The sequence below is a fragment of the Copidosoma floridanum genome, unplaced genomic scaffold (genome assembly GCF_036245765.1).
Source record: "Copidosoma floridanum isolate Cflo_tuat_1 unplaced genomic scaffold, Cflo_Japanese_pri ptg000028l, whole genome shotgun sequence".
Taxonomy (NCBI): domain Eukaryota; kingdom Metazoa; phylum Arthropoda; class Insecta; order Hymenoptera; family Encyrtidae; genus Copidosoma; species Copidosoma floridanum.
In genome coordinates this window covers 3477112-3496125 of record NW_028321905.1, presented here as the reverse complement: position 1 = coordinate 3496125, position 19014 = coordinate 3477112, and the positions used below count along the sequence as shown (strand labels likewise).

General features: G+C 31.5%; 1 protein-coding gene across 2 annotated transcripts in view; it reads left to right on the top strand.

Moving 5' to 3' along the window:
• Fs(2)Ket (Importin subunit beta Fs(2)Ket) overlaps positions 1 to 19014 on the top strand; it is a 342528-nt gene that overhangs the window by 239370 nt on the left and 84144 nt on the right. Inside the window, exon 6 of one of the 2 annotated variants that reach the window (XM_089595816.1) lies at positions 714 to 2572. In XM_089595816.1, the coding sequence (XP_089451942.1) occupies positions 714 to 2572 (1859 nt within the window). Of the gene's footprint in view, positions 1 to 713; positions 2577 to 19014 lie in introns of those variants that run through there. The other variant, XM_014355220.2, reaches the window with a different exon arrangement.

Genomic DNA, 19014 nt, shown 5'->3' with positions numbered 1-19014 from the left:
TTTTTAAATCATTTACACTAATATATTTTGTTGTAATTTATTAACATGACCAAGATCAGTTATGTTTATACAATACAAGGTCTATAACAAAATTCTCTTATTAATTAATTGATCTCGGGAAAGAGTAATGAGTTTGACTGTAAATTTTAAAATTTTGACTGCAAAAATTTATTCATGATATTAGTCATACATCATATTAATTTAAAATCGAATATTCAAGTATATATGAGGTTTACGGCCACGGTAGTACAGTGAGACTCGCACCTCTGAGAATGTACTTTTTCATGTGCGAATTTCAAACCGCGGTCTGATTGTTCGGAAGCCATGTAAAATAAGCTCCCCATTGTTGTGTAAGTAAATTATCCCGTTAAATCTGAGGTGGTTTTTTAATATACCAGTGACAATAGCATACGCATGAGTAGAAACACAGTAATGCAGAGCCTGTGGATCATATTTCTCAAAAAAGCTGTAAAAATATAAATATATATATATATATAAATACCGTAAATTTTAAAGTTACTCAGCTGAACTATTTTTCTGTTTTTTGATCATATTTTCGAACAAAAATTTTTTGTAAATACTGTATATCATACATGAAAATTACCATTTTTACAAGCATTTAACTTTTTACTAAAACTCTCCACTCTTGAACTATCAAACCATAACAATTTATAATGCATCACATTGTTTATACCTTGACCTTTTGTTTATAGATTACTTTTGAAGCTATGAAATCTGAAATTGACGAAGTTGCATTGCAAGGAATTGAATTTTGGTCCAATGTATCAGACGAAGAAGTAGATTTATCAATGGAAGAGGGTGAGGCATCCGAAGGTGGTCGTCCTCCATCAAAGGTATCGAGACATTACGCTAAAGGTGCTCTACAGTATCTGGTTCCAGTTTTAATGCGAAAACTGACCAATCAAGAAGAGTTAGATGATGAAGATGATTGGATTCCATCTAAAGCAGCTGGCGTTTGTCTAATGTTACTGGCCTCTTGCTGTGAAGATAGTATTGTACCATATGTTCTCCCCTTCGTTGATAACAATATTAAGAATCCAGATTGGCGTTACCGTGATGCTGCTTTAATGGCTTTTGGTTCTATTTTAGGGGGCTTAGAATCGAAAACTTTGAAGTCTTTAGTAGAAAAAGCAATGCCCACCTTGATTGAATTGATGTATGACAGTAGCGTTGTTGTAAGAGATACAGCAGCATGGACGTTTGGTAGAATTTGTGAAATGATTCCTGAAGCTGCTATTAACGAAACATACTTAAATCCTTTGTTACAGTCACTGATAAATGGATTAAAAGCAGAGCCACGAGTGGCTGCAAATGTTTGTTGGGCTTTCACTGGGCTTGCAGAAGCCAGTTATGAATCTGCTGAAGTTATAGAAGATGGTCAACAGCCTGAAACGTATTGTATGTCTCATTATTTTGATTTTATAATTCAACGACTACTGGAAACAACTGATCGTCCTGATGGAGCTCAAGCAAATTTAAGATCTGCAGCTTATGAAGCACTTATGGAAATGGTAAAGAACTCACCTAGAGATTGTTATGTGACTGTACAAAAAACAACAATGGTAATTTTAGAACGACTTCAACAGGTTATGCAAATGGAATCTCACATACAAAATAATTCTGATCGGGCTCAATACAATGATCTTCAATCATTATTATGTGCCACTTTACAGTCAGTCTTAAGAAAAGTTACAGCTGAAGATGCTCCTCAAATTTCAGATGCCATTATGAGCGCTCTTCTGGCAATGTTTAATTCAAATTCATGTAAATCTGGTGGTGTTCAAGAAGATGCATTAATGGCTGTATCTACGCTAGTTGAGGTTCTTGGTGAAGGTTTTTTAAAATACATGGAGGCATTCAAACCTTTTTTATGTCTTGGATTAAAAAATCATGCTGAATATCAAGTTTGTGGAGCAGCTGTTGGTCTTACTGGAGATATTTGTCGAGCTCTAAAGAGTAAAATTCTTCCTTATTGTGATGAAATAATGACTCTTTTATTAGAGAATCTCAGTGACAATACAGTTCATCGATCTGTTAAACCACAAATACTTTCTGTTTTTGGAGACATAGCTTTAAGTATTGGGTTAGAATTTAAAAAATATTTAGACGTGGTCTTACAGACGCTAGCGCAAGCCTCTCAAGCATATGTAAACAGAGCTGACTATGATATGATCGATTATCTCAATGACTTGCGAGAAGGTGTTCTTGAGGCTTATACTGGTATAATTCAAGGTCTTCGTGGTGATGGATCAGTTATAAGCCCTGATGTGTCTCTGATTGAACCTAGTGTTTCATTTATTATACAATTCATAACTACAATAGCTCAAGATCGTGAACATTCAGATGGTAATATTGCTGCTTCTGTAGGGCTTCTTGGAGATTTAGTAACAGTTTTTGGAGTTAAACTTTTGCCAATGATAGAAAATGAAATAATAACAGATTTGTTAAACAAAGGACGTCGATCACGCACTAATAGAACAAAAACTTTAGCAACTTGGGCCACAAAAGAAATAAGAAAACTGAAAAATCTAAGTAATACTACATCTAGTTGGTAAGTAGATTCATATTAGTGACACTGACAACTGCATTAATATAATTTAATATCAAATAGATACCAATAATTGAAAATGAGTTTTTAAAAATATTTGAACAGAATAGTAAGCTAACAAATAAATTAAATTTGTGAAAAATATTTTTTAATTTTTAAAGCACCAACAAAAGCCATAGCAACAAAAAAGTTTATGATTTAAAATGAAGCTTGATAATAAAACATAAATTGTTTTGACGATTTTATTGTTTTGATACATTTTTGCCTGCATCAGTCAAAAATTAGATTAGTTATTAAATGCTGGATTTCACTTAAACCTTGCGCTGCACAAGTTGTAGGTAAAATTAATATTTTGCAATAACCCTACCAAATTTAAAAAAAACCTTTTTTTATGCACAACTGATTTTTATCTCGGAAGTATAAATTTTTCGTTAAACATTTGGTTTTAACCAAGTGATAGTATTTTTTTACTAAATTTTGATTAAACACTGTTAAATATTGGTGTAGTACATAAATACAGTGTGAATATTATTGCAGTTTAATTAAATTAAATTAATTGTTAAAATAGCTACTAGCACAAACAAGAAATAATTATATTAGCGAATAAATATTGGAATGCTGTTACTATGCAAAAATATCGAACTAATAGAAAAATGTACAAGATGTCATTGCATATCTAATGAAATTTCTTTTTATTATACTACCATACGTCTGGCCTTTATAAAGGGCACTACTGTGGGCACTGAGCACTTGGAAGAAGTAAAGGAAAAAGGATAGGAGGCCTCTCATAACTTGGAAGGGGGTAGGGAGAAATTAGGCAATCCTGCTGCCAGTAGGGTACTCATCCCCTCTTTAAGGAGCATTGCGTGGTAAAAAAGCACATATGAAAATTCTCAAAAGTACGTGCCTGAAAAAGTCGCAATGGCTGGGAATCGAACCGCTACCCGTTGACCCACGACATAGCTGACTAAGCCACCGCCCGCTCTATCTTATGAAATTTAAAGGATTGTCAATACAATTAAATTGTCCTAACCGATTTTTTTTTTTTTTTTTTTTTTTTTTTCATTTTGAGGCCTGTTTCCATCTGCTCATAAACAACCCTCGCTTCGCTCGGGTCTTGAATGTTATCGTTATACGTGCCCTTTATTTTTGCTCTAACCACAATCCAGTGTCACTGAAGATAATTATTTTCTCAGGGCTAATGTATTGCAAATTTTTGTCTGAAGCGCTAAAAAAAATTGTATTTATTACACGTGACGTCACTCGATAATTTGCTCGAGCGATTTACCTCCCTTGGCTTCGTCTTGAGGGGCAATTTCACTGCTGGGAGCGGATAATTAAATTGCGTCCCTTGTAATGTAATAAACTATTTGTTTTCCTGAAATTCTAGATTTAATAGTAACATGTATATGAGACGTTTTACGTCAACTCGCCAAGCGCGTCGCGTGAGTGTAAAATGAGCACATTTTTTTTACTCGCTGCTAAGCTTTTAAGATACTTACAAATGCTTAAAACACGTTATCGATGAATTTTTTTCTCATTTTTCAAATGCATCAATCAGTTTTTCAAAAAATATCAACACAATCTCCAAAATTTCAAAAGGAGAAAAAAAGTGCTGTATCTCGAAAACTCCATTTTTTATTTATTTATTTTTTTTTTAAGTAGTTTAGATCAAAAAACTGGTCTAGCAGTTCCAGGGGATATGCTTTTTTTTCTCTTGGGGCAATTAAAAAAACAAATTGAAGTATTGCGCGTTTCCCTTAGCTCAGCTTGGACACTTTAGATTACTTGATATCAAATCACTAAATTGTTTACCACATCCTTGAATGTATTTTGATAAGTTATAAATATACAGTTTCGTTTTTTTTTATTAATAAAATTTCCCATGCACTCATACATTTTTGTGAATGGTAAAAAAATATATAGTATCGTAAAAACATTTTATTCTTATTGAGAAGATTCTCGTTTTTTATGCTTCGAAAACAAGTAATTGCAATATAAATGCTTATAGTGATACTAATAATCATAATGACAATTATAATTGAATAATTAAAACTAAATTCATTAATAACTATTTAAAGTACAATTATTATTTTAACTGTTACAAATTATAGTAGTAAAAATACTGATTATCATAGCTATATCAGCCAATTTTTTTGTTTCCTGTTATTTAATACAATGATTATAAATTTACAGTATTACAGTTGTAAAAATACTAATTATCTTAGCTATATAAATCAATTTTTCTGTTTCTTGTTATTTAATACGATATTCATAATCTTTAGTATTAAATGCACAGTAGTAAGACAACAAAAAAATTGTTCTTTTTTTTTGTGACGGGCATTTTTAACATATGAGAGTATCACAACATATGCTAGTCATGTAGGTATAAAGCTTCATTAGCTTAGTATATAACAATAATAAAGTATACTTGTTCAACCTACAAACAATATGCTTCTTACTTTCGATCCAAGGTAGCTTGTTCATACTTCGAGAACACAGCAGACAACATCTGTGTTCGCTGACTGTAGGCGCATGTATGCTGTATCGAACTATGGTGCGGTCTTTACGAATCGTAGAGCGTAGGCAAACGAGCGGTATTTTATTTTGATTTTTTAATTACTAAAAAAAAAATGTATATATATCTGACGGAAAATGACTAGTTCTTTCGATCGAAACTATTTAAAAAAAAAGCAAAATTAAAAATGGAGTTTTTGAGATAAAGCACTTTTTTTATTTTGTAGTTGTGAGATTGCGTTGACGTTTTTTCGAAAAACTAATTTATGCATCTAAAAAGTGGTGCTTTGCCTTATTCTTACTGAAGAAATGATACTTTAATACAAGACAACTTGCTAAGAAAGTTAAATACGATGAAATGGAGAAAACAAATGTCTGCTAGAATGTCAAGTGGGTGCAGACGTTTGTTTGTACAAGATGCCAGTTCTGAAAAATGAAAGACTTAGTATCACAGAACCGTATAAAACCGAGTCTACAACGTAATTTTGCATCTGATAGTTCTGCACCGTAATATTACCTAGGTGGATTTGTGTGAGGCAAGACGTAATTTGCTTTGTAGATAAAAATATGTTTTGGTAAGTGTGACTTAAGACTTTCGTTAAATAAAATAGTAAGAGTAGTTAACATTCACACAATTTGCGTGAGAGAATACAACGCAGGGCTTAGATTGAAGAAATGTTGTGATTTTCTTACAGATGCGTGTTGGCGTACGATGAAAAACAGGTGTAATTAATTGCGGTGAATGATGAATGCTCAGTTGGCTATTAAATGTATGATGGTGTGACATTTACCACAAGTAAGAGTTGCTCAAGTCAAAGACGTGCAAAAAAAAATACATAGACTCTCCTATATTCAATAGTTATTTTTTGATCGATGTCTAGTAGCTGCTCTGCAACTTTTCCAGAAAATTACTTAAAGTTTTTTTGATTCCTCCTTGAATTTATTACTGGAAAAGGAATTATTAGCCACCTGTTGGTGCCTCGCACTACAAATTTTCTAGTATAAATACAAATTTCATCTGTAGTATCTGCAAAATTTGTCGTATAACTAAAACCATGTTTAGTGAATCCTTGTTAAAAACATAGTAACAGAACTGTGTTTACGTGGGATATTATTAACTATACAGGTGTTTCAAGTCAAACATGTGAGCGCATTGTATGAGTGCAAAATAAGCTCACTTTGTAGCTTGCTATCATGCTATTAGTATACATCGGTTATAAATATTTAAAAGTATATTTTAGGTGCATCAATTCGTTTTCTAAGAAAAAATTGTATCGTAACCGACAAAAATAACACAGAAATCATGGGGTGCGTGAGTACTTATACTTCTTTCACGGACAATATGCAAAGTTAGACATACCATTTATAAGACAATATATTAAATTTTAAGAGAAGGTAATAAAACATTAGATTATTAAAAAAATTTGGAATTCACTTATCTTACACATTTTTGACGGTGAAAATTCTAAAATCAATGATTAACTCTTGCACGTAACGCATTTATACATATATAACTTAAGAAAAAAAAAATGAAAGTTCTATATCTTGAAACTTCCTTATTTAAGTCTTCTTCATGAATTTTATTGTACATTTGACACAGATTTTGAGCCGAAGGAGGCTTCTAGATACTAGAATTTTTTAAGTACATAAAAAATTTTAATATATTTTCGCGAAAACCCTTGTAGTTAATGTTAAAAGGGTAACTACATATGGTACATGATAGTACAAACGTCTTAAGAGATTGAAAAAAATCTATATTTGTGTGTGTGTGTGTGTGTGTGTGTGCGCGCGTGCATGTGTGTGTTCCTATAGTATATAGTTGTTTGTGTAGGTTATTCCACACAACCCCTCACTAACTTTCTGTAAACTCCCACTTACCCCCACAAAGTCGCAAAAAATAGGGTTTTTTCATAGTTATTTTGACGAATGACATTTTTTGTCCAGACCGCCACCACTCCCACTGGCCCCCCACAAACCTCACACAACTTTTCTTGACCCTCTGCTGCCCTCAAAACTGTTTAAGTCAAATCCTTATTTACTCCTACCAACCTCCACAGACTCCTACATACTTGTGTTAAGAAACTTATGTGGACCTTATGCACTTTAATGATATTTATTATTAACATTAGAGAAGCATGCTGACTGTTGGCGTACTTCTATTATTGCCAACATAATACTTCTTGCTATTTTCGTTTTTTTGCGTTAGCCATCTACCATTTATGCTTATATATACGAGGTCTATTCGAAAAATATTGCGAACTTGAAATATCTATGGGCTACGCGTATTTGACTGTCAATTTTTTTATGGCGTTCTGCTGATACCAATATCTCTTATTTATGTTGTCATGGTCATACATGTCTTGATAATATATAAAGCGAAGTTGCTAACACCGTTTTAATCGCTTACCGCGAAAACTACTCAACCGGTCTTGCAGAAATTTTGCATACTTATTCTTGACACTTCCTAGATGGTTTTAGTATAGTTTTTATTTTTAAAAAATTAATAACAATAGCAAGAAATAAGCTCAAAGTTTTGTAAAAATACGCTAGCTTTCATGTTAGTTCAGTAGGATCCGCTAGGTGGCATGGACGTAAAATTGAAGCTACCTGCAGTAAAATCAAATAAGTGTGGTGATATAAGGCCCAAGCGTGTCAACAATTTCCACAGTCGATCTCTGGCAGTGATGTTAGTCGTGCAACTGGGTATCCCGGCTGCCGACGACACTGCTCCAATGAGCAAGCGACCTTCGTCTAATTACACCTTGAACCAGCAAGATTATAGAGTGCTCGACAGAGTGCAACGAAAAAATAGGCGTTCTAAACGCCAACGTCTCTGGCGTATAACAGGAGTCGTTCGGCCAGAGAACAACCTTCACCATCACTTTAGAATTTTGTGACCGTTCAATTATCCGGCCTGGTGCAGTTAAAGGATTTTTTTATGACAAATGCAAGTTAGGGAAGACAGCCCTAAAGAGTACGGGCAGCCACTACGGCCTCTTTTTCAGTGGTTGTCATATTGGCATCCAGGCCCCCTTTCCTGACTACCGATGAGTGGATGGTTATCCGGGGAACGACCGAAGGCGAAATATTCTTTGGCCAGTGGCGTACTTTCCTTCAGCACGGTATCCGTACCCAAATACTCCAAGGGTAAGAGTCAAGCTACCCGTAGCCGGCCCTCCGTCATCAAGAATAATAATAAGAAATGGCTGGAAGTACCACCACTGGCCCTATTCAGGGCTATTATAAGTATTATCGTTTCCTACTTAACCATCAATCTCGTCGGTTCTTTTTAAGGGCATCTGAGATTAAACTAACTTGCCATCAAATACACTTTTACTATGACTTCCGGTAATGATTCGTTGACTGAAAGACTATACAAAGCCGGGCTACTATTAAACCACGTCAGTCATCTACTGGCAGACGTCACGAGCGAAGTTGTTCGTCGCAAGGCTGGAAACCCCGGCGACCGACGACCCTACATAACCCTCTCAATTCCAAGCATTCAACCATGAATCACCGATCCTCTCCGAGGTCTGCGATGGGTGAACCTAACAGCTATAAAAAAAAAACAAACTTGAGTAAACGGGACGGTCTCCAACGGGTAAGCATCACGAACTTATCTCCTTATCTTAGATCACCAAAACAACTGAGTTTGCAAAAAAAAAAGAGGTGCCTTAGACTCCAACATGTTTGGCGTAATACCAGGAGTCGTTGGAAAAGAGCTCTATAACTAGCCCCAACGCTTCAAACGTTGTAGTTTTTCTTTTGATCTGCCTGCTGATACAATAACAGGCCAGAGAAGATCACCCTGAGGTATAGAGGCAGTCACGTTTGCAGGATACCTCAGTCAAGAAAGCGCCTTATAGCTCACCACTCTTTTTGAAGGTCATCGGACGTCTACCTTACCAACAAATATATTAGACCCTTAAAAAAGTTGACAAAAAACAGCCTTTATGGCGCACAAAAGTCTTAACTATGTTTAAGCACGTCAACAATGGACAAAAACATATATAAAAAAAAAGAAAATAGTATCAGCCAATCGTTGAATTACCGTTGGACAAGTTGTTGGTAATGTTAACATATCAATTGTCTTGTGTCAATTAATATTAACCAATAGTTCGAGCATGTGGTAGGTCCCTGCAAAATTGGTGCCAAAATTTTCCACTTTGGCCTAACAACAGCAACGCGTTAACATTCCTTAGGCGATGTTGGACGCCGTTCATGATGACACGATTTTGCTTTAGAGGACATGACTGATGACAAATAACGAATTTATAGTTATAACATGCAAACCAAAGCTTAATCATGTTAGATCTTGGAAAATCTGCCGCATATTCAAATTCCACAAAAATCGTGCACAGTGCAGTTGAATGAAAAGGTTTTACTCACAGTTTTTTTTGGTTGCAAGGGCGTAGTACATTATGATTTTTTTGAACAGAGAAGTACGATCAATAAGGAGTACAAATTCCATCTTTTGCCCGATTCGCGCAAAGCAATCCATCGAAAATGCCTGGATATCTGAGATAAAAGCAATGGGCTTTTGCACGTTGATAACGCTTCTGCTCATACATCGTTGCTTGTACGCAAGTCTTGAGTAAAAATCAACAGAACACTGCTGCCTCAGCCTCTGTATTTCACAGACCTGATCCGTTGTAACTTTTCATTATTCTTGAAATTGAAGAGGCGTGTGAGATTATAATGCTATGTCTTGATTAAAGAGAACAACACGTCATTGGAGAATGAGTTGAAGAAAATCACAAAAAGATTATTTTTAATACTTTAAGGATCGAAAAAATTTCGTGTACAAGTGTTTTCTATCTAAGAGAAACAGCTATGAAGAAGATAACAGATATTTATGAATTAATGAATACTTTTTAAAACAATAGAAAATTTGTGATACTTTTCCAACGAACCTCTTAAATATACTCATTTTTAACTATTTTTTACCATCTAGAAGAAAAAAAGAGCAAATTTTTAGTCATAAAATAATTGATACTAATTTAATATTAATTTATTCGTAAGTCTCCTGGTGTGCTCAAGTTTTTTTATTTATATTATTCTTAAGCTAGTAAAAGACTTCAATTGTTGTATGTCTTTTTATGACAACAGTACTAGATACATGAAAATGAAATTGTTTTTTTTTTTTATAAGATAATAGAAACCATATAAGTATCGCCCTACGATTTTTATAAGTCATTTAACAACCCTATTAGCCATGAAAGAACCCTTCTATTCCATTTTTTCTTTGGAATAATAAAGTTGATAAAAAACTCCTTAACATTTACATGTATAACTCCAATAATATATACTCAGGGATATTAAGGTATTTCATAGTTTTTTCTCAAATGTTTTTGTCGTTTAAATTACACTAAGCAGTTGGTAGTATCTTCTAACTCTATAATAATTTTTCTACAATAAATAATGACAAGTACTAAGGGCTATGCTGTTCAAATTGACTTTATTTGAAAAACGACGTTTCGACTACTCCAAGGCAGTCCTTATCAAGTCACTAAAAATTAATATACAGCAATGGTAATATAAATATGTATATAAAGATGTACACAACAGAAAACGCACTAACAATGTATATAAGTTTTATCTTTACTTACAATATTGAACAATAATCGCAGAGTGTCGTCAATGTAAAATGTTTATTCTACTCAACTGCGATATAGTACTATATATGGGAATTCTTTTTAAAGCTAAGTGAGAACATATGTGTGTAGTACTACAACAGTGGTGAACCTGGTGTAGTACAAAATCAGCGGTAATTTATGAAACTGAGTTTATTTTTACTTTAAAGAATCAAACTCAATATCAAGGAAAGTGGTCACTAACCGATAAATAGAGATTAATGGATATAAATTGTTATGAATTATCAAATTATGAGAATTGTTATAAGTATTTGTTTATATAAAATTCAAAAACTGAGCTTAAACTTTGTGTATCTGTTACTTTGTTAACTGTATTATATAATTTTATAAAAACCATTTCTGATATTAAACGCTTATAAAAATTTGGTTCATTATCTATAACTTTAAAATCATCAAAATCAAATGAGTGGCCACTGTCCTGTACATGATTAAAAATAGCTGATTCGTTATTTTAACTTTTCACATCTCTCTTATGTTCATTTATTCTTTTTGATACGACTCGACTAGATTGACCAACATAACATTTACCACAATTTTTACATTTAATACAATAGACTGAACAAACTTTATCCTTATTTTTAATTGAGTCTTTTCCCAATTGGTTTAAGAATTTTTGTTTATTTACAGATTTAAAAATGGTTTTATAACTTACTTTATTTAATAAACTTTTGAAGTTACTATCACAATTTTTTATATACGGTAAAACAATATAGTTTTTGTTATTATCATTTAATTTTTCATTTGAATTATTATTATTATCATTTTTATTATTATAATATATAATTTTTTTTCTTCTCTCTGCGTGTTTTTTTATGATATCGGGTGGGTAATTGTTTTCTTTCAAAATTTCATATACCTTTTTTAGGTTGTTATTGTGATAACAAGTGTCTGACAATTTAATTGCACGATCGACCAAAGAATAAATCACTCCAATTTTTTGTGACAATGGAGAGTGTGACCAATAATTCAAATATAGGTTTGCATGTGTTGGTTTCTCAAACCAATTGGTTTTAATGCGTCCATTATTATCCCATGTTAAAGTCATATCTAAATAATTTATGCTATTGTTATTATGTGTCTCCATAGTAAACTGTATATGCTTATCAATTGAATTCAAATAATTTAAAACCTTGTCGGATTCCGAAATCTTAATGCAAGCCAACAAATCATCTACGTAAACTTTTATTAATTTAATTTCAAAGGGACCGAGAAATAATAGCATTTTTATAATGTGACGCATAACTATATCTTCAAGTGATGGGCTGCATGGACTTCCCATGGCAGATCCAAACTTTTGTCTGTAATTTTTGTTATTGAAGCTAAAATAATTATTCTCCATAATGAACCTAATGATATTTAAAAATGAAAAGAATTCTAAGTTAATTTTTAAATTTAAAATGTGCCAAACTGATTCTAAAGCTACTTTTACTGATTCAAAATGAATGTTATTAAATAAAGCAACGACATCAAAACTTACGATACAAAAACCGTCGGGTATAAGGAAATTCTTAATATCATTCTTAAGTTCAAAACTATTTTTTACGTTATGAGGTGAAGGAGGTAAATTATTTTTAAAAAATTCTGAAACCCACTTTGATAAAAAATATGTGGGAGATCCTATATTTGAGATTATAAGCCTCATGGGCTGATTTGGTTAATGTACCTTAACTAAGCCACAACACTTAGCCAAAATACATTTGTCCCTTATTGTGTTAAAAACTTTTTTATTACCACTATCACCAAAAAGGTCTAACCCATTCAATTTATTCAACAGGTTACTTGTTTTATTGATTAAAGAAGGTAGGGGATTGTGCTCTACCACCTCATACAATTTTTTGTCATTCAGACTTTCTTCAACTTTATTGATATAGTCTTGCTTATCTATAATGACAAAAGCTCCACCCTTGTCACTTTTCGTGATCATTATGTTTTTGTTATTTTTTAAAAACTTATTACAATTATTTAACATGTTTGATAATAATTTGTCCAAGCTACTTTTATTGTTATTTTTTTTTATATGTGTTTTTACTAAATCTAGAATCTTAAACTTTATATTGTTACTAATACTTTGATTTTTATGTAATGGTTTATTTAGACTCTTAAAAAGTTCTAGATAGACTCTTTTGGTTTCATTTTGATTTTCAAAATCAAAGAAATTGAAATTTCTTCCTAGATTTATACAAAATTGTACCTCTTCTGGTAAGTTAATAGTAGTAAGATTGTGTAACCATTTGGATTTGATGTTACTATTGGTATTAGAGACTATTATACTGTTATTGTTGATGTTTGTTTTCTTTTTATAAGTATGTTTGTATTTTCTAAAATATAGTATTTTGAATTTGTTAGTAAGAATATCGTCAAAGGTTTTCATACCTATTTTAGATTTGTAATGAAAAAATCTTTCAAAAAGTTCAAAAAATCTAATACCTAATGTGAATATAAGAGACTTTTCAATTTTATCTAATTCTTTTTGTAAATAATTTTTATATATATTAATGTCTGAAATTTCCATTTTTAAAATTTTTTCTTTTATATTTGAACAAAAATTGCCATTTTTAAAAATGGAAATTTCAGACATTAATATATATAAAAATTATTTACAAAAAGAATTAGATAAAATTGAAAAGTCTCTTATATTCACATTAGGTATTAGATTTTTTGAACTTTTTGAAAGATTTTTTCATTACAAATCTAAAATAGGTATGAAAACCTTTGACGATATTCTTACTAACAAATTCAAAATACTATATTTTAGAAAATACAAACATACTTATAAAAAGAAAACAAACATCAACAATAACAGTATAATAGTCTCTAATACCAATAGTAACATCAAATCCAAATGGTTACACAATCTTACTACTATTAACTTACCAGAAGAGGTACAATTTTGTATAAATCTAGGAAGAAATTTCAATTTCTTTGATTTTGAAAATCAAAATGAAACCAAAAGAGTCTATCTAGAACTTTTTAAGAGTCTAAATAAACCATTACATAAAAATCAAAGTATTAGTAACAATATAAAGTTTAAGATTCTAGATTTAGTAAAAACACATATAAAAAAAAATAACAATAAAAGTAGCTTGGACAAATTATTATCAAACATGTTAAATAATTGTAATAAGTTTTTAAAAAATAACAAAAACATAATGATCACGAAAAGTGACAAGGGTGGAGCTTTTGTCATTATAGATAAGCAAGACTATATCAATAAAGTTGAAGAAAGTCTGAATGACAAAAAATTGTATGAGGTGGTAGAGCACAATCCCCTACCTTCTTTAATCAATAAAACAAGTAACCTGTTGAATAAATTGAATGGGTTAGACCTTTTTGGTGATAGTGGTAATAAAAAAGTTTTTAACACAATAAGGGACAAATGTATTTTGGCTAAGTGTTGTGGCTTAGTTAAGGTACATTAACCAAATCAGCCCATGAGGCTTATAATCTCAAATATAGGATCTCCCACATATTTTTTATCAAAGTGGGTTTCAGAATTTTTTAAAAATAATTTACCTCCTTCACCTCATAACGTAAAAAATAGTTTTGAACTTAAGAATGATATTAAGAATTTCCTTATACCCGACGGTTTTTGTATCGTAAGTTTTGATGTCGTTGCTTTATTTAATAACATTCATTTTGAATCAGTAAAAGTAGCTTTAGAATCAGTTTGGCACATTTTAAATTTAAAAATTAACTTAGAATTCTTTTCATTTTTAAATATCATTAGGTTCATTATGGAGAATAATTATTTTAGCTTCAATAACAAAAATTACAGACAAAAGTTTGGATCTGCCATGGGAAGTCCATGCAGCCCATCACTTGAAGATATAGTTATGCGTCACATTATAAAAATGCTATTATTTCTCGGTCCCTTTGAAATTAAATTAATAAAAGTTTACGTAGATGATTTGTTGGCTTGCATTAAGATTTCGGAATCCGACAAGGTTTTAAATTATTTGAATTCAATTGATAAGCATATACAGTTTACTATGGAGACACATAATAACAATAGCATAAATTATTTAGATATGACTTTAACATGGGATAATAATGGACGCATTAAAACCAATTGGTTTGAGAAACCAACACATGCAAACCTATATTTGAATTATTGGTCACACTCTCCATTGTCACAAAAAATTGGAGTGATTTATTCTTTGGTCGATCGTGCAATTAAATTGTCAGACACTTGTTATCACAATAACAACCTAAAAAAGGTATATGAAATTTTGAAAGAAAACAATTACCCACCCGATATCATAAAAAAACACGCAGAGAGAAGAAAAAAAATTATATATTATAATAATAAAAATGATAATAATAATAATTCAAATGAAAAATTAAATGATAATAACAAAAACTATATTGTTTTACCGTATATAAAAAATTGTGATAGTAACTTCAAAAGTTTATTAAATAAAGTAAGTTATAAAACCATTTTTAAATCTGTAAATAAACAAAAATTCTTAAACCAATTGGGAAAAGACTCAATTAAAAATAAGGATAAAGTTTGTTCAGTCTATTGTATTAAATGTAAAAATTGTGGTAAATGTTATGTTGGTCAATCTAGTCGAGTCGTATCAAAAAGAATAAATGAACATAAGAGAGATGTGAAAAGTTAAAATAACGAATCAGCTATTTTTAATCATGTACAGGACAGTGGCCACTCATTTGATTTTGATGATTTTAAAGTTATAGATAATGAACCAAATTTTTATAAGCGTTTAATATCAGAAATGGTTTTTATAAAATTATATAATACAGTTAACAAAGTAACAGATACACAAAGTTTAAGCTCAGTTTTTGAATTTTATATAAACAAATACTTATAACAATTCTCATAATTTGATAATTCATAACAATTTATATCCATTAATCTCTATTTATCGGTTAGTGACCACTTTCCTTGATATTGAGTTTGATTCTTTAAAGTAAAAATAAACTCAGTTTCATAAATTACCGCTGATTTTGTACTACACCAGGTTCACCACTGTTGTAGTACTACACACATATGTTCTCACTTAGCTTTAAAAAGAATTCCCATATATAGTACTATATCGCAGTTGAGTAGAATAAACATTTTACATTGACGACACTCTGCGATTATTGTTCAATATTGTAAGTAAAGATAAAACTTATATACATTGTTAGTGCGTTTTCTGTTGTGTACATCTTTATATACATATTTATATTACCATTGCTGTATATTAATTTTTAGTGACTTGATAAGGACTGCCTTGGAGTAGTCGAAACGTCGTTTTTCAAATAAAGTCAATTTGAACAGCATAGCCCTTAGTACTTGTCATTATTTATTGTATTATTAGCTGTTCTTGGAATCAAACAATAATTTTTCTATGTTATTTTTATTGCACATACCATTTTGCGTATTTCTGTGAGAAAGAGATAAATTTATATTTATATTCCTCGACCACAAACAGTAAATCCTCATGATTGTCAAACTGCTTCCATTAGACCTGTATGTCTGGACCAAGGTGTCAATGTCGCGTGCACGTGCTTGTGTGTGTGTGTGTGTGTGTGTGTGTGTAGTCCAAAGGAAACTAATGAAAACAATTTTCGAAAAAAATTACAAGAATTATTATGAGGACAAAATCATATTTGTGCTGGTAGTCCACATAACTTTTCACTGTTATAAATACATATTCTGAAACCATATAATATTCGCAAAATTCACCTTTTATATATATATATATATATATCTTCCTCTATTATACAGTTATGTAGGACTAAATCGTCATTCACCTCCTTACTTTCCCTTACTCCTACTCACATCTTGTTACTACTCCTTAGCTTTTCCTAGGTTCTTTCTGAAATAATGTAATTTTTTATACATTACATAGTTGTATAGGACTAATTCGATATTCACCTTCTTGTCGCTCATAATGCCTTCTTGTGTCTCCCTGATTCTTCCCACTCCTCCTCAAGTTCTACTCATTTAACATTGTAGTTCTATAGTTACTCCATAATTTTTAACTAATTAAAATTTGTTCATTCCACCTCCTCATTATTTCTCGCTTGTTCTTACTTCTTAGCTCCTATTATAATCCTTTCTTTTTATTTTGTAAAGTTGATTTGGCGTAGACAATTACAATTACCTATGAAAAATGTTTTTATTCCAACTACACGAACCCTAAAAGAATGAAAAATCTTAAACCGAAAAAAAAGAACCATGCAGTAGAATGTAAGAACCAATGATCGTAGGGGTAAGTTAAGTTACAAAAAGCTGTGAATTGTTTAAACCCTGCAAATGGGAACTTGAAACTCCATCATTTATAATTTTTGTAAAATCGATTATTTTCGGTCTTATCAAATTCATTAAATTATCAGATAAGACATGAATTCATTGTTGATTAAATTTATTTTTTTAATTCAAATATTTTAAGATTCGAAATTCCAATTAATAAAAGCATAATTTTCGCTTTGATGAATAAATTGAATGTCAAGCAAAAATAGACAGATAACCTTTGATGAAGACGTTTACAAGTACGTAAGATAAAGAGACGAATCAAATACACTATTACTGCATTACACGAATCTACGAGCTCCGCGTTTAACTGAGAAATTAGGACGTAACGGCCTCCTTATTATTTATTATTACCTTTTATTATTACCTTCTTAGCTTTTTCTCATTTTACATCATCCGAAATATATAGGCTTTTATTAATAGTTATGTGACTATAATGCTTGACAGTAAATCAGAAATTAATGCGACCAATAGTATACAAGCGAATATTGATACATCTGAATCATTGTATCAAGAGATGCATATATATGCATAGATGGCGGCACTTTCAATGCAAGCACTCTATATCCCCCATGCATGCCCTTTTCTCAATATCCAACGTACTTAAGACTCATAATACTAAACCACATAGTTTTTTTTCTCAAGAAAATTTGTCAAGAAATAAATAAGAATGAAAAAAATATCCTCCTCGGATGCAGATCGAACACACAACTTCCTGTTTACTAGACATATATATGGAGGATATAAAGTTCCGCCATCTATGCATATGCACCTCGCTGGTAGCACAAACATGCATAAGACGATGCTCGGTCTGCTTCCGCAGATTTACATCAATCTGCTGCAAGATTCGGGCGCAAGATGCTTGTACAAGAAGTGCACAAGACATGCATAAAGCAACTTGCATTAATTTTTTCACTTTAACGCACTCGCAAGTGCATCAGACGTGAACAAGAAGTGCACAGAGGCACGTTGACACAACGCTTGCGCAAGAAGTACGTCAGACGTGTGTTTGGATGCTTGTATTATTTTATTGTACTTTAATGCACTTGCGAGTGTATTCAAGTAACGTTAATTAATGCAAATCTTGTGCACTTCTTGGGCAAGTGTCTTGCACCTGTACCTAGCAGCAGATTCATGTAATTCTGCGGAAGCAGACCGAGCATCGTCTTATGCAATTTATTTACTAAACAAAACTTTGTGTAAGAATTGCATTAACTGTGCTACCAGGGCTCTTGATACAATGATTTAGATGTATCAACATTCGCTTGTATACTATCTGTCGTATTGATTTCTAATTTACGGAGAAGCATTAGAGTCACATAACTACTATATTGAGCTTAGGTAAAAAATAACTAAAAAAATTAAGAATGAGAAACTTATTTAAACTTACAGTGCGAGTGAATGTTCAGCTTTTCGGTAGCTCAAGTGGTGGAGCAACTTTCTAGGAAACAGGAGGTTGTGTGTGTTCGATCCGCACCCGGGGAGGATATTTTTGTCATTCTTATTTATTTCTTAAGAAATTTTTTTTTTTTTTTAAAGTATGGGGTTTAAAATTATGTCTTAAGTATATTGGATATTGAGAAAAGGGCATGTATGGAGGATATAGAGTGCTTGTATTGAAAGTGCCGCCGACTATGCATATGCACCTCTTGATACAATGATTCAGATGTATCAATATTCGCTTGTATACTATTGGTCGTATTAGCTTTTAATAATATTTAATACATATTGTTAAAAATGCTGGTGTAAGTATTTTTGACGTTTTGCGTTTCAATCACAACGTTTAATGTACTAAAACAGGTTGTCAAAGAAGCTTTACCGCATGTATTTCTGATGTTCTTATCTGGATGTTTTTTGTGTTTTTATATGATTCTCGTTAAAATTGTAGATCTTTTAAACTGTTTTTTACAAGTAACACATCAAAACTGCTTTTTAATTATGTGTTATTTTAAATATCGAATTTATTTTTCATGTTCTGAAAAATAACTTGACATATTCTATCTGTACAATAA